The following is a 25284-nucleotide window of genomic DNA, read 5'->3' as shown; positions in this document are numbered from 1 at the left end:
GGGGGTATGTGAGTCAGCTTTGGAAGTTGGCTGTTGGTGTGCCCTCCCCTCCCTGCATGCCAGAACCATGACAACATCCATAAAAATCAGGTGTGGCTGTTGCCCAGTCATCTAGTGGCATTGACTTTACTCAGAGGACTTCCAGGCTTGCAGCCTCAGCTGACCAGAATCAGGAGGCTGTCGATTCCCGCAGCAGGTAGCGGGCCAGTCCGCTGTCAGCTGGGAGTGAACTCTCAGATGGGCGGTGATGGCTTGTTTTCTTCCATTGAAAAGGCATTTCAAGGCTATGTCCTGGGTCAAGTTTATGAAATGATTTAGATGACACTTAGGTAATGTGGGGCTCTCACTTTTTTTTTTTTTTTTGCGATCCTCAAACGTTTTATTGACAGCAAAACTTCCAGCAGTTGAATGTGAGCCACGTGAGGGTGGTGGGCGGGCGCTTGCGAGGCAGGGAAGGAGATGGGCAGAGGGCTCCTGGCAGGGATGCCCCTCCTTCCTTGGGACACTGTGAGGGGCATGGCGGTGGCTGTCACGGGCTGGGGGGGCATAAATAACACTGTGTGCAGGACTGGGGCAGCAGGAGGGGGAGCGTGGGGCAGCCACCTCAGAAAGGGTGGGCGGCCACCCAGGCCACAGAGACACCCAGGGACATGGGGCCACGAGACACAGACATGGGGACACGTGGGGCAAAAGGGGGTGATGGGCTGCTGGAGACACAGAGGCGGACACACCCAGAGAAATGGGGATTGGTGGGCAGGGCTCTGGAGAGTAATCTCCGGGGCTGGGCTCACCGCCCGGGCACTCCTGGGCAGTGGTCGGGGTGTTTGGTGATGATTGCAAAGTGAGCTTAATTGACAGCCATTTACTTTCTAAGATGACAAGGTTTACATGAGAGGCTAAAACCCATTCATACCAAATGAAAACATGACACGTTTTTCTGATCTTTCCTCCCCTCCTCTCTCCTCCCTCCTCCTTCCTTCCTCCCTCCTCCCTCCTCCCTCCTTCCCTCCCTCCCTCCCTTCCTCCCCCTTCCCTCCCCCCCTCCTTTCCTCCCCCTTCCCTCCCTCCTTCCCTCTTTCCTCCTTTCCCTCCTTCCCTCCCTCCCTCCCTCCCTCCCTTCCTTCCTCCCCCTTCCCTCTCTGTCTCCCACCCCTTACTCAGCAGATGGTAAGTGAGCACCTAGTCTGACCACGTTGGGCAGGGTATGGGGAGGATGTTCCAAGGGGAGAAGTAGCCTGAACAGAGGACCCGAGGAGAGAGGGAGTGTTTAGTCCACATGGTCTGACGTTCATATGGTTTGATCGTGGAATAGAAGAAGAATGGCTTGGGTCTGGGCAGACCAGCCAAGACTGACCTGGATTAATGTGCCTGCGGAGTGAGAGCAGGGCAGACGTGGTCCAGTGCAGCTGGCTAGGAGGCTGTTACTCGTCCCGACACTGAGGCTTAGTTCCAGGGGAAGGGGAAGCTCTCCTGAGCCTGGTATTGTTGGTATTGACACTGGAGACTAGAGGCGATGGTCCTGAGTAAAGATAATAGTTGCTTCAGCTCATCGTTGGCCATGGGGAAACAGAAGAAATGGGGCTATAAGACCCTCTTCTCCCTTGAAGACAGTCTTGGGGCAGCTCATGCACCCCTGGAATCAGGTACTTCGGTCTCCCCAGGTTCGTGGGAAATTCACGGATGAGCAGGTTTGGCAGAACTGCTGCCTCGGCAAGGTCAGGATGGGGAACTGGAGGAGAGACCGATGACCCTGTGCCGTCTCTCAGCGCCTGATCCCCTCCTGTGCCCACCACTTCCTCTGTGATGTTCCACCAACCATCTAATTTCCTTCTTTCCTGAGAAAACAGAATCATGAGCAAGAACTCCCTCCCTTTTTATCTGGTCACCTCTCCTTACTTTTCGTGGAGTGTTTGGGGTGGAAGCCAAGTCTGGACGGGTTGAGGAGTAAAGATAATAAAGATTATAAAACACAGAATGGTTTTTTTTTCCAGTTGCTTTACTGAGAAGAGAGTTGGTGCTAAGTACAGAGGAAACTGGGTTTATGAGGGTTATTTGTTTTTATTTATTTTAGGATGGAAGAGCCTTGGGCATCTTATATACTCAGAGCAAAAGACCCAGGTGAGGGGAGGGTCACTGATAATGAGACCATCCCCCCCCCCCAGGAGGTGGAGGATTCACAGGAGGGAAGCAGGTCAGGAGGAAGCAAAGGTCAAGGGTGACAAGGTGGGACAATGAAGGGGCTCTTATGTGTGTCACTGTTTTCTCTGTAAAGAAGATGAAAAAGTGATGCCAGACGTGGAAAGAAGAGGGGGTGGGGTACGAGTTTCAGGCATTTCGGGAAGAGTTGGCAGAGATGCTGTGAGGGATAGAAAAACCGGCTGTTTAGGACACTGAAAAGAAAAGGCAAGTTTCCTGGAGCCCCCGGCTGAGATCAGAGCTGGGATTCGTGGAGGCAGTAGTCCACGTGGTGGTATGGTTTCCTCTAGTCCAGGTGTATACTCAGGGCAGGGGTGGAGAAGACTCAGGGCAGGGGTGGAGAAGACATACCGCTGCCTGGATCAGGGTTGAGGTTTGGCTGGGTGGTTGCAAGGTGAGGACGGAGTGAGGGAGTTGAGGATGGTGGTTGAAGTGATGGATCATGTGGTGCAAACCAAATGGAGAAGGAGGTAAAGAGAGCAGAGGGCTCAGAGATGGGGCAGAATCAGGCCAGTGGAGGAATGTGAGATGTTTCTGAGCCTGGTGGTTGGTCCAGCTGGAGTTAAGGAATGAAAGTACTGGAAGAATGGACATTGCTATCAGAAGGTACAGACCTGAAGTGGACTAGGTCGGGTTCAAGGTGACAATATCCAGGCTGTGGCCACAGGTGTGTGTGACTGGCTGACATGGAGGGAAGACAAAGGCCTGTGAGGATGGGGCCCTGGATGCAGACGGGGACAGCCAGTCCGGTGTCAGACCGCTGGGGAGTGTGGGTCATCTTGAGGACAGCAAGAAGGTGGTGGCACAAGAGTGACCTGCTGTGTGAAGGCAAGGTCTTTGTGCCCATGGATAATGGTTTGGAAACTACTGGTTTTCACTGGGAGCATTAGAAACACATGCCCTGCCCATCGGCCCGGTGGTGTCCAGGACTTGAGTTAACGCAGTGCAGTGGGGGGGGCCTGGGTTTCAGTAAAAAGGCAGAAGCGGGGCAGGGTAATGATGCTGAGGCGGACTTGGTTTCCCGTGGAATAGATACTTCCGGAAAGTTGGGAGTGGAGGCAGTCTGGGTCTGGGAGATGAAGCAGAGATGAAACGTGGCCGGAGAGGCTCAGTGAGAGGAAGAACTTGCACTTGGGGGGCAACAGCAGTGACCCGGATGAGAGGCATGAGGGCTTCCAGTTTCGAAAAGGAACTTGGGTCTAAACTATCTTGTTTGTGTTAGATGCGAGCTGACAGATCGCTGGTGAGAGGCTTGAAGCAGCAAATACTGCTCATGAAGTTGTGGGAGAAGCTGACATTTGTAGAGTTTTCTATCTGCCAGGTCCTGTGCTGAGATAATGCAGATTATCTTGTCTAAACTTTAGAACTGCTCCAGGAGGAAGATGTTATTATGGCATCATGTAAGTTTTAAAAATGAGGAGAATCTTTTCTTTGTTTTAATTGAAGGATAGTTAATTTACCATGTGGTGTTGGTTGTAGGTGTACAGCAAAGTGATTCAAGTATACATATATTTATATATATTCTTTTTTAGATTCTTTTCTGTTACAGGTTATTACAAGATATTGAATAGAGTTCCCTGTGCTGTACAGTAGGTCCTTGTTGTTTATCTCTTTTATATATAGTCGTGTGTATCTGTTACTTCCAAACTCCTAATTTATCCCTCCACCCCTTTCCCCTTTGGTAACCATGTTTGTTTTCTATGCCTGCGAGTCTCTTTCTGTTTTGTAAATAAGTTCCTTTGTATCATTTTTTTTAGATTCCATAAATAAGCTATATCATATATTTATCTCTCCCTGTCTGATTTACTTCACTTAGTATGATAATCTCTAGGTCCATCCACGTTGAGTAGCTCTGGGTCTTAATCCTCTTAGTGGTTGCAGTTGGGATTTGAACGCAGGCAGCAGGAATTGAAACCATCTCTGCTCTCTGTGTGCCTCCAGGATTCGAAGGGAGGAGCCTTGGTTACTTCCTAGAATCCCACGTGGCCTGCCCTTGATGGAAGAGTCAGGCTGTTGTGCTGAATGCACAGATTTTACATTAGGAGTCATGAGTGGCAACTGCAGACCTAACAACGTTTAGCGTTTGGTTTATTTTGCTTTTTAATTTTGTTTACACCGTATCATGAAAAGTTTGATAGACTCAGATAGGTAGTGGCTAGTGGTAACAGTATATCTAAAAATGCCTTGATTTCCCTGTGGGGTTACTACTCAGTTAATTGGAAATCCCAGGAGAAGCTGAAAGACTTAACGTGATAGTGGTCTTCGATATGTTAAAGTTTGGTTCAGAACATATTTGAAAATACCCTTTAAAACTATAGCTTTTGAATCAGTGTATGCATGTGAGAATAACGTGCTGAAATATGATTTGGGAACTTTCGGGAACTTATTTAATAAAATATATTATTTTCTCCTGGTTGATGTTTAGCCATATTCAGACCTCTAAACTCTTCTTCCTTAATATCTTTCCCTGGGTGTGCTGGGCAGCGCTGCAACTATTAAACTTACCCTGTGGTTGAAATGTTTTGGCAGCCCTTGTTAATAGGCAGTTACCTTTGTGACTGGACTGGCGTGGAACGTTCTTGACCCGGCAGAAACCAGTCCCCTCCTCTGCCCAGCTATCGCCCCTTTCTTCATATAGCTATAAATATCACCCACGTAGCTCCTGCGTTCTTAGGGTTCCCAGAAGCAGCTGATTTTATATATATATATTTTTTTTTTAAATTTTATTGAAGTATAGTTGATTAACAATGTTGTGTTCATTTCTGCTGTACAGCAAAGTGACTCAGTTATACATATATACATTTTTATATACTTTTCCATTATGGTTTATCATAGGATATTGGATATAGTTCCCTGTGCTATTTATTATACAGTAGGACCTTGTTGCTTATATCCATCATATATATTCTAATTTGCATCTGCTAATCCAAAACTCCCAGTCCATCCTTCCCCCACTCTCCTCCCCCTTGGCAACCACAAGTCCAAAAGAAGCTGATTTTATAATCTGTAAAGGCTCTTGTGAAATTTTGCATAGAGGTTCAACTTTTCATTTACAGTTTCCTAGATTCGTTTCTCTGAACCTTGTTTTCAGAGATTTCAATTGGTCTGAGGCAACAAATTTGAAAACTTTTATCTTTTACTCCTTTTCCTAAGAGAATTGGGAGAATAATAAAGCCAAGTATTTGCTTCTCCCTTTGTCAAAAAAAAGAATAACCATAGCAATAAAATAGCCAACAAATTGAAAGTGTACTTATTGTGTGCCAGGCATTTAAATTACTCTGTGTCCGTGTTGTTGAATTTGCACAACACAGTGTAATGACTGTTATCATCCTTGTTTTACAAGTGAGAGAACGATCTTAAAGCAGATAAGTAACTTGAACATGTAGGTGGTAGAGATGGGATTTGAACTCCTGGGATGTGCTGGAAAGGCTCGCCAGCATGATTTTAGGGCAGAATGTCAGTTGGAAGTTGGGCGATGTTTCTGCTCTTTTTTTTCCCCCATGTTTTAAAAAAAAAATTACCAAAGGGGAGAGGCGGGGGGAAGGATAAATTAGGAATTCGGGATTAATAGATATACACTACTATATATAAAAGAGATAACCAACAAGGACCTACCTTATAGTACAGGGAACTGTACTGACTATCTTATAATAATCTATAAGGGAAAAGAATCTGGAAAAGAATATATAAATATGTAACTGAATCACTTTGCTGTACCCCTGAAACTCACACAGCCTTGTAAATCAACTATACTTCAATAAAATGAAAACACAAACAAACAAACAAAAAGAAATCCTTCCCATATATCCTATATAACATGTTCATGCACACAGTTCTTTCCTGTGCTGTGGAGATGAGCACAGATTCCTAGGAAAGATGACTAAATTGAGATACACCTGCACTTTCAAATACCGGCCCTGTGTGGGGAGCCTTGCTCCGGCTGTGTCTGGGTGTGAGCTCCCTGGCACGGCTGCCTCACCCAGTACCGGATGGAGAAAGGCGTGTGGGCCTACATCCCTTCCACGGGGTGCTGGCAGAGCTGGTAGGCCTAGGGTGGGCTTAACTGCCACGTGTTCCTGCCCCACGTCCCTGGGTTGGCCTCTAGTCCTCTGGCTCCTGGAGCAGCAGTAGGAATAAAGGGCTTTCTGTTTGCACCAAGCAATGGCCAGTGTAAAAGGCTTTCTTTGTTTTATTTTATTTTTTTAAATGTTATTGAAGTATAGTTGATTGACAATGTCATGTTAATTTCTGCTGTAGAGCAAAGTGACTCAGTTATTATACATATATATTATTTTTCATATTTTTTATTATGGTTTATCACAGGATTTTGAATATAGTTCCCTGTGCTATATACAGTAGGACCTTGTTGTTTTTCCATTCTATGTGTAATAGTTTGCATCTGCTAATTCCAAACTCCCTGTCCATCCCTCCCCCAGCCCCCCTCCCCTTGGTAACCACAAGTCTGTCCTCTGTGTCTTTGAGTCTGTTTCTGTTTTGTAGATAACTTCATTTGTGCCATATTTTAGACTCCACATATAAGTGATATCATATGGTATTTGTCTTTGTCTGACTTAATTCGCTTAGTATGATAATCTCTAGGTCCATCCATATTGCTGCAAATGGCATTATTTCATTCTTTTTTTACAGCTGAGTAATATTCCACTGTGTGTGTGTGTGTGTGTGTGTGTGTGTGTGTGTGTGTGTGCGCCACATCTTCTTTATCCATTCATCTTTCTAGGCTAAGGCTATCTTTGGTCTGGGTTTTCTACTTTCAGTTGCCTGTTTGGACCTTTGCCTTCTGTGTTGTTTTTACAGTGTCTTAGCCTCTCAGGGTTTAGACTGAAAAGAGTCTTGAACATTATCTGCTTCTGCTTCCTTCCTCCTCATAGATGAGAATGTTGACTCACAGATGTGAAATGACGTGTTCAAAGCTATGGGACTAGCTGCCAGGACTGGGGCCAGTGTCATGACTTCAGGGATTTTCTTCCTGGTGCAGGATGACTTGCCCCCCCCTCCATTTTGCTTCCCATCTGACCCTGGCTGGCTGCCTGTCCTCTTGATCCCCTGGCTTTGCTCCTGCACTGGCTAAGGGAACAGTTTGCCGGTGTTACTCCCAGTTTGGAAATCACTGTGTGACCCCTGCCGAAGTCACTTGGTGCCTTAATGTCATTATCAGCAGGTTAAGTAGGACCCTTATCAAAGGGCGACTTGCAGATGTAAGTCGTGTGAACTGGGGACCTGTTTTATTATCGTTTAATGGAAGAGACTTTAAAAAATTAATGAAAACAAAGTATAGGGAAAATTATTTGATAAAAGTTTCCCATTGAGTAAGCTGAATGAGGATTCATGAGAAAATTAGAGAGACCTCAAGCCAAATTGTTATGTAATGTGGTTAATTGGAGAGGGTGCTGTTTTCCTTTTCTGTTCTTTACACAGAATACCTGTTGGATCAAGTTCTCTGCAGGTAGTAACGTAGATTAATTTGTAGGTTCTGCTTTGATCCATTTGAACTTGGAAAAACATGTGCTTAAGTTGTTTGAACAGATCTAATTAGTAAAGTGGAATGGAGAATTTTCAACACTGGGACATTTTGGAATAAAAAAAATGAGATGCTTGGGTTAAATCCGACTTTTCCATCTGTTAACCTCTGAAACTCAGTTTCCCTATATGTAAAATGGGAAAAATATACTCCTCTTACAAGTGAGAGTTAGGAGGATTCAGTGAAACAGCACTTGTAAAGTGCTTGGCACATAGTAGGTTCTTAATCTGTGTTAGTTTCCTTCCTTCCTAATGGTTTAATGTTTTCTGTTCCATTTAGATATCTGATATCCATGTTACTGGTGAGTCAGAAGACATGTCTGCAAAGGAGAGATTGTTACTGTGGACACAGCAGGCCACAGAGGGTTATGTGGGGATTCAGTGTGAAAATTTCACCACCTGCTGGAGAGATGGAAAACTATTTAATGCCATCATTCATAAATACAGGTATGGAATTTGTTGGTTTTTTCCCCCTTTGACAAATCTGAGAAGTGTTTCTTTCATTTCCAAATTTTAAAATAACCTTTTATTATTAGACAAGCACTGAATGTGTATGGCAGAACATTAGAAATACAGACAAGTGAAAAAAAATCACATTTCCACTACCCAGAGATCGTCACTCAGATACACAGAGCTATGGTGTGTCTTTGGATTTTGTCAGTGACTTAGTGGAGAGTAAGCTCTGATACATAGAATCTGTAGGTGGAGGACCAAGATTGTGTATGTAGAGAACTGATGGTTAGTGAGGTCAAGGTTCAGACTAAGCCTCACAAGTTTCCATATCATAGCGTCCTCATCTAGTTACTCTAGTAACTAGCTGGGTTTAACGATGGCCAACTTCGGGGTGGTAATCAGTTTCCTGGTGAGAATTGTTAACCCCAAGATCTGAGTTAACACTGACATAGCACCTACTAAGTGCCAGGTGGTATCCTAAGCAGTTTACATATGTTCATTCACTCAGGCCACACAGCACCCCTAAGGGAATCTTGTCCTCCCTGAGTTACAGACAAACTGAGACCAGAGTAAATACTTGCTTCAGGTCACAAAACCATCGAGTGTCGGGCTTGGGATTCAAACCCAGGTACTTGCCTGTTGAGTCCACACTCCTATTGCCTTATGAGAAATGAAATCCCTGGAAATTCTTTACTGAAAATGATGTATTGATCTCTGTTATTTTTCTTAGTTTTGCAAGGATTATGTCATGTCGTTGAAGAACTGAATATCTTCCCAAATAGAGTAACTCACTAAACTGACAAACTTATTGGATTGCAATAAAAACAATAGGCGGAATAGGTCATATTTTGATAACTTTCTGCATGTGAGGCATTTTGTTAAATGCTTTCCTTATGTTATCTCACTCATCTCCCAGAGTCCCATAAAGCAGGAGCTGCTGTCACCCACTTTTATAGATGGGGAACTTCAGGTTAGCCAGGGTCACACTGCTACCAGCTTGCAGAGCTAGGTTCTCACCCAGTCTGTTTGCCTGGAACCCCATCTCTCCCTTTCTCTTTCTTCCTTTCCTTTCTCTCCCCTTTCTCCCCACTCTTTTTTATTTTGGAGACTTTGACATCTATAGAACTGAACTGAGTCTCCCATGGGTCCACACCCAAGAGTCCCCTTTAAACGCTGTCATAGTCTGCTTCCTTTACAGGACAACATTTCAGTAGAGGTAGGTGTAGATTGCTGAGTTAAAAAGAAAATCCTGTGCTTGCCCAGAGTAAAGTGCCAGCTCTCCTTGAGGGACACGGTGCCAAGAGGGCTTCATGGTCACAGACAGTGTGATGATCACACTGTGTCCCATGGGACTTAGAACACAGGCTGTCGGAAGTCTCACCTGTTCTGTACCTGGGGTGGAAAGGTCTTCTTAGCCTTTGAATGACAGTATTTGGATTGTTACACCAAAGGATGTGTGTCACGATGCATTTTGAGGGTGTGCTCTGCTCTCTGAAGTTTTTTAGCTTAGAAGCAAAACATTTAGAAGCCAGCTATTCTTCTAAAATAATTGACTTTTAAAAACAACTGATCTCCAGGCATTGTCTCTTCAATACTTAGGAAGGATTATGAGTACCAATTGGTATATACCTGCTGTGCATTTTTATACTTAAATAAGCCACTGCTGTGTCAAAGATCCTAAAATTTCCTGTTTAATGTTACAGAACTCACGTTACTTTAGGAGAAGATTTGGATCTTGTGAAAGTGATTTGTTTTGAACTTTTATTTTGACAGAGTGATCATTTTAGAACATTGCTTAGCTTTAACTTTTTTTTTTTTTTAATGGAAGTATAGTTGATTAACAACGTGTTAGTTTTAGGTGTACAGAAAAGTGATTCAGCTGCATATGTATCTATTCTTTTTCAGATTCTTTTCCCTTATAGGTTATTATGAAATATTGCGTAGAGTTCTGTGTACTGTCTATTTTGTATATAGTAGTATGTTTAGCTTTAACTTTGAACTTGGATTTCCTAGTGTGCTTTGTTTTCCCTTGTTGGAGTTCATGGTAAAAATACTGAATATCAGGTTTAAATACTTCGAAGATATCTTTGTTGCTGAAGTTTTGTTAAGTTACCCTATGTCTAGAATTACTGTGGTTTCTTTTACTAGAAGAAATCTTTCATCTGTAGAACTGTATTTTTTGTAAGTTCTTGGGCCTTTCTCTTTACTTTAAAAACAAATGAGTACTTTTTTTTCCTAGTATGTGTAAGAATTAAGCAGGTGGCATTGAGCTCCACATGGTTTTCTTTGGTGAGAGCCTTGATTTACTCTAGGAACAAAGGAGACACAAAGTTATGAACAATTATGAAATCACTGTTAGCGGATTTTTGGCTATTGGGCGGTACTAATCACATTTAGAGAGTAGTGTTTTACTTAACAGTTGTTTTTACTTGATAATTATTCTCTTAAATTTTGTAATGTATTTATTTGGATTCGCTCTGGAAACATACCCACTTCATTGGGCTTTTTGGATTTTTTCAGATAAAAAGTTTTATTATTTATATGAATTTTACTTGACTTCTGTAATAAAAATCATCTGAGGTGGCACATGGGTTTGGTTTCTACTCAGATGCCAAGTCTAACCATATAGGATACTTTGTTGAGAAGGCCCTTAAGAGGGAAGGAGGGCTTCACAGGAAACAACCTCGTGATTGAGGCAGTGGATGGAAAGAGGGTTATGGTACCCCGATGTGACAAGGTCACCTACAGTAGATAGAATGCGAGAGATTTCTCTGGAGATGAGAAGGAAAATAGTGTTTATCATTTAAGAGTAAACCAGTATTATTTGTAATAACTGATTTAGTAAGGTTTTTGTGTACAGTTGTCCCCTGGTATCTGCCAGGGGTGTTGGCTTTAGGACCCCCGCAGATAACAAAATCTGTGGATGCTCAAGTCCCCTACGTAGCGAGGTGTAGTGTTTGCGTATAACCTCACACATCCTCCATATACTTTAAATCATCTCTAGGTTACTTCTAATACCTAATGCAATGGAAATGCTGTGTACATAGCTGCCAGCACACGGCAAATTCAAGTTTTGCTTTTTGGAACTTTCTGGAATTTTTTTTCAAATATTTTTGATCTGTGGTTAGTTGAATTTGAGGATGCAGAAACCGTAGATACAGAGGGCCAACTGCATTTAGTATCTTCTAAGATTTAGAATTAAGATCTGAAATGGGAAGGTAATAGCATCCTTCAGATTCTGTATTGATGTGAATACTGTCAACAGTCGTGAGTCAAGCACATGATTGTCTAGCATATTTCTATTAGTGTCCCCTCATAGATTATGACTTTTGAAAGTGGAGAGCGTGTTTGTTAACCCCAGTAAACAGCACTTTACTAACAATTTACTAACTTTTATTCTAAAAGTTCCATAGAAGCTTAATTTTCTAAAATTCTGTTTTTCGAAAGAACTACTATATGAAATAAAAATGAAGAGAAATTTTCATAAGACTGATTTATAGATGTTACGCACTAAGAATGTTCCATGGAGGTGAAAAGAAAGTAACTGTCACATAGCAGGTACCCAGGAAATAGATGCAGGATGTTGACCAGGTATTAATTCCTATCCTGCCTGTTTTTAATATATGGTAGCTTTTAAAATTATCACAGTCCTGTGAAATAGATGGCACTATTTCCATTGTTATCAAATTGTTAAATTATTAAACTGAGGCTCAGAAGGTAACTCATGTGCTCCATATCACATACACTTTTAAATAATGGAGGTGATTGCTCTGGATTCTCAAGTCCTTGTATACTTCCGTGTAAATACTTAGGTAATTTCCTGTAGGCAGACTACATATCAAGAAATGGAACTTTTGGCCAGAGAAGCTGTGGTAGTGCATCCTTGAAGACTAATGATATTCAGCAAAGACATGTGAAAATTCTTGATGGATTTAAGAAATTGTTACCTGAAAACTGGGTTTGCCTTTTGGTGGGTGTCCAGCCAAAAGACACAACCAAACCAAAGATCAGGAAGGATCTATTTTACTTGCAGCAAGTAAGGAGAACACTGGAGATCTTTCCAGAAGCAGTGTCTCCACAAACAGCAAAATTGGGGAAGTTTTAAGCTAACAGTACATGCATATTCATGAAGGGGCTTGGGTGGTGGACAGAGCCCAAGCTTTAGTTGATTGAAGTCACAAGTGTCAGAAAAGGTCACCATCGTCATCCCTTAGGTTCTAGTTTATCTGGTGATTGAGCATTTCAGGCTCATCTTCACCATTGAAACAGAACTGGGAATCTTTACAACTGATATATTATCTTTGCTATTGTTACTTCTCTTGCCTGATAACAGGCAATGTTTCTGCTTTCTTTTGTTCCATTAAGATCATTAGTTACTGAGATCTGTTCAAGGGCAAGCACTGTGGCCAGTCTTAGATCACAAAATGGCTTAGACCAAAAATGGCTCCTCTTATATAAAGAAAGCCGTGCCTGGTTCTCTTTCTCCGGGGACCCCCTACCCTATCTGCTTACAAGATGACCAAATGAGCAGTATCATATATAACTGTCAGCTAAGATCTTGGTCCCTTGTAAGAAATTAATGAGGACAGCATTAATTGTTTAACTTAGAATCAGCCATCTCTGAAAATAGCATCACCAACAACTGTAATGTAGTGAGGAAAGTTGTAGATAATAGAACATTAAAATACTTAGTACCAGTAAGAGGAAAATCACAAATGGACGATTCTGTAGTTTTAGTGTGTCATGTTATCCTACAGAGGGTGGATAGCCTGGATTGTGCAATGGATAGTGATGCTGAAAACTCAGCCTCTGTGTGCCGGTGCCAAACTGAATCTCAGAGACAGGGTTTTGGGTAGGGTAGGAAAGAATAGCTTTATTGCTCTGCCAGGTAGAGTAGGAAAGAATAGCTTTATTGCTCTGCCAGGTAAAGGGGGCCACAGCGGACTTGTGCCCCTCAAAACTGCGTGTCCCATCCCAGGAGGATTTGGTAAGGAGTTTTATAGCAGTGGTACAAGGATGGGGTTGCTGATAAGATTAGGGTGTGTGCAGGGCCTGCACTCCTTTAATCTGGTCTCAGGTGATCTCCTAATCTTGATGAGCTTCTCTGGTTCCTTTAATCTGGCCTCAGGGGGTCTTCTCTGGAATGAAGAATGCTGACACCTTCCATTTATTGGGGGTTTTAGTTCTGTAAAGAGCTCAAAGATATTGATACGTGTATCCCTTGAGGCGGAACCAGGACGCTGCCCCAGGGCTGGCCCTCTCTTGTCTCTGCATCCCCCTCCCTTCCCTGATTGGCAGCTGTTCGAATCTGCCCTTTGGGACTCAGGGAAGATCATGGAGGCTGGAATCCGTTCCCTACAGACAAGAGACACGGGACAGAAAAGCTTCCTTGCCGAGGAGCCCCACAGGGTCCTGCTCGGTTTCAATAGTAAGGATGATAAAGTAATATGATTCAGTAGAAGAGATTACAAGGAATGGTTCTGTGGGTTCTATTTAAATAGGTCACTGATAAATACATTGTTTTTATATTACTTCTGTCTTAGGAAATTCTGTTCCTAATTCCTTCTAGGCACGTTCATTTGTTATATTCAGTTTTCCATGCAAAGAGTTCAAATAATAAAAATACCATATATCTATACTAGTTTCTGCTTATTTTGTCTATATAGTTTAAATTGTCTTTAAAGCATATTAAAACCTTTTCACCAAAAACCACAACTGGTAAGACATCTTACCTTACTTTTCATTTGAAAGAATAACAAAGCAGACTTGGATTTGATGGACTTAGATGACAAGCATGTCACAAGAGCATTTGATGAGTAAGGAGCTTAAAAGCGAGAGAGGATGAAGTACAATTAACTGAGAACCAATAGCCAGGGGATTCTAGGAGTATCCTCTAGACACCAGATTGGTAAGTCACCAGGAGTTAAGACACACACAGAGGAGTGAAATTCCTGACAGTAGCACACGTTCTTTAGAGGCAGGTGTTAACAGTAGAGGGTTCAACTGAGACTTCTGTGCTCTCAAGTATGCTCATACACATAGGAAAATGGACTTTTTCCTTTCTGAGAAATAAAGCTCTGATTTCCAGCTTGAATTCAGCCCCCAGCTTGTCTGACGTTATCAGTCCCTGCCCTGGAACACTGATGAATGCCAAGTTCCAACTCAGCAGCGCCCAGCATCACTCAGCGTGAAAACATTTCTGTCCGACAGGCAGAGGCAAGAGTGGGCACCCACGGGCCAGAACAAAGAGCACAGACTGTGCAGTGGGGCCAGGCGAGCCTCAGGTGGCCACACGTCAAGATACTAATAAGTATGTCAGGACTGAAATGCTGGGGGTGTTTTGTAGAGAAATTATTTCAGCTCACTAGTTTCTACTTGTCCTCTTCTTGTTCTTAATTTATCGCATTCATTTATTTAACTCTCCTTTTCAAGCCCCTGGCATTCTTTTCACAAGCATGTTTTAAATCTATTACCAAGTAAGACAACATTTTTGGAACAGGTTGTGTTTTAGAAGCATGCCATTTAAATATTTTCTAATTAGGCAGCCAGGAATTTTTCACTTGTCTGAGTGTGCAGTTGGGTAGCAATGATTTTGTTCATCGTGTTCATTTGGAATTAGAATTTAATGGGACCATCCTATAGCATTCTATTAATTCTTTAAAGATGCTGTAATTGGGAAGGTTAGGCTGTAAGGCCGTGGTCAGAGTCATCTTCTTTAATAGGACCTGGAGGCTGTGATTCAGCCTCATACCTGGATTCAGTCACACCTTACAAGCTATACTGGATTGGACTGGTTTAATACTGGGAGGAGGCCCTTTAGGGTTTGAAATGTTCCCATAGGGAGTTGGATTAGTGTTAACTAGGGATTTTTTCTCTCTCAGAACCTGGTCTGCCCTCAGGCTACAGAACCCAGAGGTACGAGGGTGTGTGTGTGTGTGTGTGTGTGTGTGTGTACACAGGTAAGGTTTGTATGGCCATGGGCTAGACACAGAGCCTTGATGGTTGTTCATTTTTTAAAAAGTCACAAACATTTCAGTTTGTGAGGCTAAATCAAATTGCTTATTTACCTTACCAAATAAACTTAAAACACTTGAACTCTGAGGGCATACGTGGGTGACCTGTAAACATTATCACATTTTAAAATCCATAGGGAGCTCACATGCATGGCTGGTAATGCATCTGTATCCACGAGAGGAGTGTGAGTTAGTGTTCATATCCGGTGACCTTTTTTAGTATTCTTCTGTGTATGTTTTCTGTGTATTTAGAACACTAGCCGGGAGGGAGGCCGGTGTCTTGAGATAACAGATGAGAGCGTGCCTGTCACAACAGATTTAGGAAGTATGTAATAAATGTCAGTTTCCTTCCCTCCCTCCAGGCTGCTGCTGACCCACTAATAACAGGGCTGTGGCTCGGAGGCTCCGGAGAAGATGGGCTTTGATTAAAGCCTCCCCTTACTGCGAACCTGATGCATTCTTCCTTCATCAGCTTCCCCTCAGCATTCTCTGACCTTCTCCTACCCTGAGATTTCTCCTGCAGTGCAGGACCAGTGGCTGTGTGCTCTCCATCTCTTGTTTCCTGATAGGTCCCTCTGTTTTGTTGCAGCACCTCTTTTATTTTGGCTCATTGATAGATTCATATTCTCATGTTATTCTCTGAAAGAAGTAGTTTAATTCCTCCCAGAGTAAATAAGTTGCTTCATCCCACACACACACCCCTTTTTTTTGTGGGGGAGGGTGGTATCTAGCCCCTAGATTTACTTACAATTTACTCTCCTAAGGTCACTTAAATATAGGAACTGAAGGAGTTACTCTGTCAAAATCAATACTATTCTCTATGTTTAGTAAAGTCTGTGAGGCTGTTATGGGGTTAATTGTTCTTTGTGAAGAAGTGAGAGTTATAATTCATTAGGTATCTTCTAATGTCTCACGTTAGATTCTAATCTTGAAGTCCTAACAAAGCTTGCTGTGAATTATAGTGTTTCTTTTCTTTTTTTTTTAATTTCTTTTTTATACTGGACTGGAGCATAGTTGATTAACAATGTTGTGTTAGTTTCAGGTGTACAGCAAAGTGATTCAGTTACACATATACATGATTCTGTTCTTTATAGTGTTTCTCATTCTTTGCTTTGTGCCTTGTTGGTAGGAGAGAGTCACTTTGTAGGAAAAAAAAAAGAAGAATATTGGAAGTAAATTCATACATCTCCTTTTGAGAAAAGGGATAGTTACTTTTATAGCTTGTTGCTACCTTGGAGCTCTTGGCTTTGTTTCTTCAACACTATGTACCCAAATATGAGCATAAAGGACTGTCTACACCCAGTTACACAACTGTGGGTGGGTCTCCTGCACATTTGTAGTTATTTGCTGAGGGAGGGGAAGGACCATATTACAGGTCTTTTTTTTTTTCCCTCTTGAGGGGAAGGGGCCGAGGTGAGATGCTTTTTCCCACCAATAAGAACAGTAAGAATATGCTAAGCCTGAACACGATTTAGTCCAAACAGTCATCTTCAGGAATTTGTTATGGTGACTGTCCTGCCATCATAGACTAAGTGAGGCATCGTTAATGCATGTTTGTGTTGTGTGATGTATCTGAGAGCGGATGGAAGTGACATGGGTGGCTTCGTGCATCTGTGTGTGAGTTGGTATGCTGTGTGCTGAGCACAGAGGTTGGGCTAAGACTGATGTCTAGGTGAATGGAGTGGGTTTCTCCCTCCTTCCCTCCCTCCCCCCTTCCTTCCTTCCTTCCCTCCCTCCCTCCCCCTTCCCTCCTTCCTTCCCCCCTTCCTTCCTTCCCCCCTTCCTTCCTTCCCTCTTCCTTCCTTCCTTCCTTCCTTCCCTCCCCCTTCCCTCCTTCCTTCCCCCCTTCCTTCCTTCCCTCTTCCTTCCTTCCTTCCTTCCTTCCTTCCCTCCCCCCTTTCCCCTTCCCCCCTCCCTCCCTCCCTCCTTTCCTCCTCCCTCCCTCCCTCCTTCCTTCCTTCCTTCCCTCCCCCTTCCCCCTCTCCCCTTCCCCCCTCCCTCCCTCCTTTCCTCCTCTCTCCCTCCTTCCTTCCTTCCTTCCTTCCTTCCCTCCCCTTCCCCCTCTCCCCTTCCCCCCTCCCTCCCTCCTTTCCTCCTCCCTCCCTCCTTCCTTCCTTCCTTCCTTCCCTCCCCCTTCCCCCTCCCCCCTTCCCCCCTCCCTCCCTCCTTTCCTCCTCTCTCCCTCCTTCCTTCCTTCCTTCCTTCCCTCCCCCTCCCCCTCCCCCTTCCCCCCTCCCTCCCTCCTTTCCTCCTCCCTCCCTCCCTCCTTCCTTCCTTCCTTCCCTCCCCCTTCCCCCTCTCCCCTTCCCCCCTCCCTCCCTCCTTTCCTCCTCTCTCCCTCCTTCCTTCCTTCCCTCCCCCTCCCCCTCCCCCTTCCCCCCTCCCTCCCTCCTTTCCTCCTCCCTCCCTCCTTCCTTCCCTCCCCCTTCCCCCTTCCCCCTTCCCCCCTCCCTCCCTGCATCCCTTTCAGCTCCTTCCGTACTGCTGAGTACACACCAGTTTCCCAGCAAAGCCTGACCTGTCTGAGCCCAGCTCTCTGCTTGCTCTGTGCCTGTACCCAGCAAATGAAGCACAGTGGAGAAAGTCCAACTTCAGGGTGTATTCCCAATCTCATGGTTCTGCCCAGCCGTCTCTTCTATACATGTTAATTCACCCCTTCTCTCCCTCACACCCTCTGTCCTTCCTCACTCCTGCTTTCAGAGGATTTTGAGGCCAGAAGGCAGAAAGTCTTTCTTTTGGCTCCCAAAGGTACAAACCTACCTTCCTCTACATCCATCTCGCCATCTTTTCCCTGGTTTGATGGGCATCCTCCCTCCACCTGTCCAGGGCTGTCCCCTCCTCCCCTGCTCTGGACCCCATCCCAACTGTTGCCTCAGAAACCTTCTTTCTCCTTCTAGTAAACTTTTGTCTCTCAAAAGATCTTTCTCACTGGATTTTAAGCCCACTGAAGCCTCTTCATTAATAAAACAATTAAAAAAACCTCTCTCAACCCCATGCTTTTTTCCATCTACTGCCATAGACCATTTCTTTCCTTAAAGGGGAAGACTTCTCAAAAGAATTGTCCGCACCCTCTGTTTTCATTTCTTCACCCCATACTTATTCTTCAACCCACTTGAATCTGGCTTCTGGCCCCCAAATCCACCAAAACCACTTCTTCTAGGGTCATGAGTGATTTCAGGATAAATGTGGGTATCCAGGACACATTTTCCAGGCCTCATCTTATTTGTCAGTATTTGACCCTACTGACTGCAGGTATCTTTTCTTCATGAAATGCTCTTTTTCTTTTCTGGCCCCACCCTGCCCTGGTTTTCCTCCGTTTCCTGGACCATTCCTGCTCAGGACCCTTTCCACACTCGGACTGTCTCACAGGCTGGTGGACATGGGAGTTCTTCAAGGTTGCCTGTCTGCCTTTCTCTTCTGTGTTGACTCTCGTCCGTATCTACACCCCTGGCTCTATGCATTTGACCTTCTGTCTCCCAGCCTGTCCACTTCTCCCCACTGCTGCCACGTTCTTTTGCAAGTCACCCTGACCTCTCCCTGGATTCTCTGGGAGTACTTTCACCCTTTTACATTTCTTCTCTGTCTGACCTCAGAGCTGAAAGCTTAATCTCTTAATCCTCCTTAATGCATTTTAATAGTTTTCCATAGTTCTTGGGAAAACGTTCAAAATCCCTTAAGAAGCTCATGAGATTCTGCATCATCTTGGATCCTGCCATTCATCCAGCCTCGTCTCTCCCTGTGTCCCCCTGCTGCTTGCTGGCTTGTGGCCAGAGCACTGGTCCCCTTGTACGCATGCTCCCTCTAACACAGTGCACGTGTGTGCTTTTGCCTCCTGCCTGGTACTCTTCCACCAGGTTTTCTCCTGGTTTCCCCCCAGCTCCCTTCAGAGCTCTGAGCTCTCCATACACAGAGTCCAATATTCTTTAAAATTTTTTAAAATTTTGTTGAAGTATGGTTATTTATAATGTTTTGTTAATTTCTGCTGTACAGCAAAGTGATTCAGTTATACATATATATATATATTCTTTTCCATTTTGGTTTATCACAGGATATTGAATATAGTTCCCTGTGCTATACAATAGGACCTTGTTGTTTATCCATCCTGTATATACTAGTTTGCGTCAAAAAACGTGCAGAAGACCTAAATAGATATTTCTCCAAAGAAGACATACAGATGGCCAGTAGGCACATGAAGACATGTTCAAAATTGCTAATTATTAGAGAAATGAAATCAGAGTCCTGTATTCTTAATGCCTTACTGCCAGGCACATAGTAGATGCTTATTAAATATTGAGTGAATGGATGAACACCTAGTTTGTTGCCTGGGAAGGATTATTTATAATTAGCATACCAAAGCACCACATTCTGCTTCTCTGATTACATTGTGTTACATTGTTTGTGTGCCCATAGATAACTTCTTAATAACTTCTGTACATTGCTCTGTATACTTAGTTCCCCAAGTACTTTCATATGGATCTTCTCTTGAGACTTTGGGCAAATCAGTGGGGTTTCTCAAACCATATGGTGCAGCAGCCCCCAATGCCCTCCCTCCACCCATACACATTTTTTGTAGACGGGAAGTGTGACACAGGTGTCTGGATGTGTGTTCAAAGTCAAATTAAGTTAGGACTAAATCACAGCCCTTTGACTTTTTCCACCTCAGTATAGACTTTTTCTCTCAAATATGTAAAAATTTGTCTTTAATAATTTTTGGAAACTTTAAAAAACTGTGGTAAAATATACAGTCAGCCCTCAGTATCCATAGGTAATGGGATCTGCAGATTCAACCAACCAGGGATCAGAAATACTACACGATCTGGGGCTGGTTGTATCCACTTATGCAGAACTGCCTGTACAAGGGGGCTTGTAAAGGACTTGAGCATCCGTGGAATTGGGTGTCCTTGTGGGTCCTGGAACTGATCCACCGTGGATACTGAGGGACCGTGGTACGTAACGTAAAAGTAAAATTGGTCATCTTAACTATTTTTAAGTATACAGTTCACTGGTATTAAATACATTCACAATATTGTACAACCATCACCACCATCCGTCTCCAGAACTGTTTTCATCTTGCAAAACTGAAACTCTGTGCTCATTAAATAGGAACTCCCCCTCCCCCTCCCCCTCCCCCTCCCCCTCCCCCCCCAGACCCTGGCAACCACCATTCTACTTTCTATTTTTTTTTCCAGCTAAGAAAGGAAATTATTGCTCAGTGTCCTTTCAGATGATCAGATATCTCAAACCACAAGGTTTATTTCAGTGGTTTTGATTTTATTTTTAAAACAGTCTGTTATGAATCATGGACATAGAGAACAAACTGGTGGTTGCCAAGAAGAAGGGGGTTGGGGGAGGGATGGGGTGAGAGGTTGGGGTTAGCAGATGTAAGCTTTTATATATAGGATGGATAAACAAAAAGGTCCTACTGTATAGCACAGGGAACTGTATTCAATATCCTATTATATTCTGTAATGGAAATGGAAATACATATATATATAAAAGAATATATATGTATAACTGAGTTACTTTGCTGCACAGCAGAAATTAACACAACATTGTAAATCAACTATACTTCAATAAAAAAATTAAAATTAAAAGTTAAAAAATATGTTACCAAATGGTATCTTTTCCCGAAGTCATCATTTTATAGTGTCTTCCAGAGTTAGACCAGCATGAAACACCCCCCTCCGCCACTCCAGGCCTAAGTGTGTTCTTTGCCTCTAGATTTAAACAGTAAAAATCAACACTGGAAAAGAATGAAAAGGTTTGCTGTCTCCTGGTTGAGTGTATAAGGCATGTTTGTGATTGTCCTGTTTGTCTTGTTATATCTGATATTATTGAGGACTTTTTTTCCAGTACAAAATGTTAATAATTTTGAAGGAAAGATTAGAGACTAGGGGAATTCTAAGATGGTTTAGTTCCCAACTTCCCTGATAAGATTCACCTGGAGGAAGGGGAGAACCTTGTTAAAATAGAGATGACCAGGCCTTCCGCAGTCTGGATCAAACCATTCCAAGTACGGGAAGCGTTCGTATATTCGATGAATACTGTTTTGTTAACAAGCTGGAACTACATCTTAATTCTTACAGTTTATTTTTCTGAGTATGCCAGTGTGCGCACATACACTTTGTGGTGTTTCTTTCTGGGAATTACCGTCATTATCATTTTCCCCAGTAGCAGAAGCATGAATTCATCTGTATTTTCTTTATCCTGATTTTTCAGCTTCATATTGGACACGACTGTTTGATGAGTTCTCAGTGTATAATGCCAGCAGAGTGCAGCATTTTGGCTCGGGCTTTGCATGGAGACAGAGCTGGGTTCAAATACTGACTGCTCCTTGTCAGATTCTGCCCTTGTCCAAGTTATGTAATGTCCTTAAGCTTCAGTTTTTCCGTCTGTAAATTCAGGATAATAACACACCCTGCTGCTCAGGGTTGTCAGGAAGATAAAGTGAAACAGTGCCTTTAAAGCCTGTAGTGCACTGCCTGCCACATAGTAGGTATCAATACATATGAATCCCTGTTGTTGTTTTGTGACTGTTATTATTTTATAAGACATCCCAGCTGGGAACGTGGCCAAAAGCTGAAGCTGAGTGCACATGAGGACATGAGAAGGGAGGATTCAGAGCCCAGGAGCAGTAATTAGTGCTTTTGAAAATGTTACAATTGATCCCTTGCATGTTGTTTTCACCCCACGCCTATTTTCCAGATTGTTTTCAGTAGAGAAAAGCCCTTGGGAAACCTCAAAACCACGTGTATTTGTTTGGGTGATGGAGGAGCTGTGATATCGGATCCTGTTCCCTATGGATTTTGATGAGGATTTCAAATCCTGATTGGAAGCCTTAGATGGTGGCTTTGTCTGTAGAAATTAGTGAAAAGAAAAGGATCAAACCTAAAATGGAGACTATCTCCAGAAATTTGAATTAGTGGTACTTTTCAGTCCCCAAAGCTCATCTGTTCCTTTATTATCCATTCATTCTTCAAGTGTTCATGTGCTGGGCATTAGGCTGGATATTGAGGATAGAGATGTGGATAAAACATGGGTTCTGCCTTCAGGAAGCCCACAGTCCACTGTGAGAGATGGACAAATGCATAGTTGTAACAAACTGTGGTAACTACAGAAATAAAGGTAGCACAGAGCACTGGGAACAGAGAAGAGCATTTCCTGGAGGAGACGGTGGTGGAACCAAGTCTTGCAGGAGAATTTGAGTTGACCAGGTCGTGTCATCTCGTTGGGGTGAAGTGTGCAGTGGACATTTCCTGAGCAAAGGAGAGATAAGAAAAACCTGATGTTTTTATTTTGTATTAATGGACTCTGCTTCTCTCCCTCATGTTTGTAAAAGGGAAATTTCTCAAACATAGGTTGAGGGTTCAGATCCTGGGTAGCCAAGACTTAAGTCTATACTCCATAAATGACTGCTGAGTGCCAACTGAGAGCCAATACAACCCAACAAACTCTATGAAATTTCTTTTTATATGTACCACATCTTTATCCATTCATCTGTCATGGACATTTAGGTTGTTTCCATATCTTGGCTACTGTAAATAGTGCTGCTATGAACATAGGGGTGCATGTTTTTTTTCTTTTTCCTTTTTTTTTTTTTTTTTTTTTGCGGTACGCAGGCCTCTCACTGTTGTGGCCTCTCCCGTTGCGGAGCGCATGCTCAGTAGCCATGGCTCACGGGCCCAGCCGCTCCGCGGCATGTGGGATCTTCCCAGACCAGGGCACCAACCCGTGTCCCCTGCACCGGCAGGCGGACTCTCAACCACTGCGCCACCAGGGAAGCCCTTCCTTTTTTTTTAAGTGAAGTGTAGTTGATTTACAATGTTGTGTTAATTTCTGCTCTATTGCCTCTGCTAATGGCAAGCTCCCACTCCTACACTCTCCCACCTCCCACCCCCCACCCCCTTGGCAACCACCAGTCTGTTCTCTGTGTCTATGAGTCTGTTTCTGTTTTGTAGATAGGTACATTTGTGTCCTATTTTAGATTCCACATGTAAGTGATATCATACGGTATTTGTCTATTTCTGACTTACTTCACTTAGTGTGATAATCTCTAGTTGCATCCATGTTGTTGCAAATGGCATTATTTCATTTTTTTATGGCTGAGTAATATTACATTGTGTGTGTGTGTGTGTATATATATATCACATCTTCTTTATACATTCATCTGTCAATGGATATTTAAGTTGTAACAAACTCTATGAATTTAAATCTTTTTTTTCCATACTTTGGAAACAAATCCTGATTTGGACTTTGACTATTGATATTTCTTATATATGTCCTTTCAGCAGTTGTCACATTTTTGGTTCAGGATTTGGTAATCTTGTGTCTGCACTAATGTATTCTTTTCTTAGCTAACTTTTATCAGTGCCCTCTCTGGTATGTTCCGATGGCAATTTCTAAGGACTTTCTTTCCAGGTATTTTGACTTTGCTTCATGCTCCTTGTAGTTGGGCTCATTGGTGTTCGACGTGATAAAATATGGAAGCCTAATCTTCACCCATTTGTGACACTAAGTCACGTTTTCTCTCAGAATCATATCTAATTCTTATGTGAGCTAATATGTTAATAAAGTGTTTGAGGACTGCAAAGTTACTTGGGGTGTCTATACCAAAAAATCTCTTATAGAATTTTAATGTTCCATTAGTTTGGCTATCAATGTGGGTGATGATATCTTTATATTTTATACACACACACACACATATCTCTCTCTCCAAATGCCTCTATATACATAAATACCATACATATATATGTATATTTGCTTGTGGGTGTATATATATCTTATTTTGTCCAGGGAGAATGCACTTTTAAAATGGGTGTTGTATGCAAGATAAGCATTACTTTTATCCAAAATTATTTTGCATTATGACCGTTACTGTTTCATTTGATACCTTTTTGTCCTGTATTTTTGGGAATAAATCAAAGACACTAAGCATGCATAGAAGTGCTTTGCAATTTTTGGCCTTTCTTTCAACTTCATCTTATGGCCTTATTTTGGTTTTATATTTCTAATTTAAAATGTATGTGACCATCTCTTGTTTTTATTTCTTTGTAAGCTGTTTTTACTCATTTAATGGGAAAAACGTGGGATATAAATATGTTTTAAAAACTGCTATCCGTGATGATCGAGTCATTTAGAAAAGATAACAGTATCATAGAATAATAATACAAGTAAGAGTCACAATGGCTTTTTTTCCATAAAAAGACTAGTATATATTATTTTAGTGGCAGAGGATTACATTATACGATTTTCAGTGGTCTTCAGTGAACAGGGAAATTACACTAGTTAACACTCCACTATCTAAACTAATACAGGAACTTCATTGCTCACAGCCTTTGCTTAGACAAACCTCAGATGGGAATAAAATTTCCTGTAAAAGTGCCCCAAAAGGGAGATGTTACAGTGAAATGGAACCTTTAGAATGAAAATAAAAATCTTCTGTAGGTGGAAAATAGTTGAAGTTTTTAAGGGTTATATGATCCCAGTGAGGTGATGAAGGAGAAAGAAAGGTAGGTCACAGCACATGTGACTTCTGGAAGCTCCAGACAATTGAGGAAAAGCAGGATGGGAGACTGAAAAGGGACCCCAGGGGAGGGTAGAATTATGACAACTTGGAGGCTGCTACTTTATCGCAGTAGTTTTAAAAAAGCATTTTCCTTCATTAAGGTTTGTCTACTGCAGTCTTTCAGTGGAGGAAAACCGTTGCAGCTTTTGTGCCGTTAAAGGGTTAAATATCATGAAAAAAGAGGTGACTTACCCCAGATTGATGCATTACACAGCTGCTTTTGTGCTGAAACAACTATGTCATTCTGAAGGAGGTTTTATGTTTTGTTCTCTCAGTGGAGAACTAAATTCTTCAATGACTTTATTCATTCTCGGGGATTACTCAGTGTTTACTTTCTTTGCTAATGGCAGGCTTTGCATGGTAACGTGCCCTTTCTTGTCGGGAGATTTGGCAAACTCAGAAACGTTGGTTTTTTATTTCTTTAAAATGTCAGAACTTTGTGGACGCAAAATAATTTTTTGAACTTCAGAGGTTTGTTTTTGTCTAGACTATCATCCACACCTGTTTAGTAATCCTGAA

At 42.6% G+C, this 25284-nt stretch overlaps 1 protein-coding gene across 20 annotated transcripts in view; it reads left to right on the top strand.

Annotated features, from left to right (window-relative positions):
* Window positions 1-25284, top strand: part of DST (dystonin) — a 497316-nt gene that overhangs the window by 277305 nt on the left and 194727 nt on the right. For all 20 annotated transcript variants that reach the window (XM_022581520.3, XM_022581525.3, XM_089918929.1 and 17 more), the window contains one exon: window positions 8015-8181. In XM_022581520.3, coding sequence (XP_022437228.3) covers window positions 8015-8181 — 167 coding nt within the window. The remainder of the gene's footprint in view (window positions 1-8014; window positions 8182-25284) is intronic.

Source organism: Delphinapterus leucas, chromosome 10 (assembly GCF_059928025.1).
Source record: "Delphinapterus leucas isolate spDelLeu-1000000601 "Yukka" chromosome 10, BTC_Dleu_Yukka2, whole genome shotgun sequence".
Classification (NCBI taxonomy): domain Eukaryota; kingdom Metazoa; phylum Chordata; class Mammalia; order Artiodactyla; family Monodontidae; genus Delphinapterus; species Delphinapterus leucas.
This window is presented reverse-complemented; position numbering and strand designations above follow the sequence as displayed.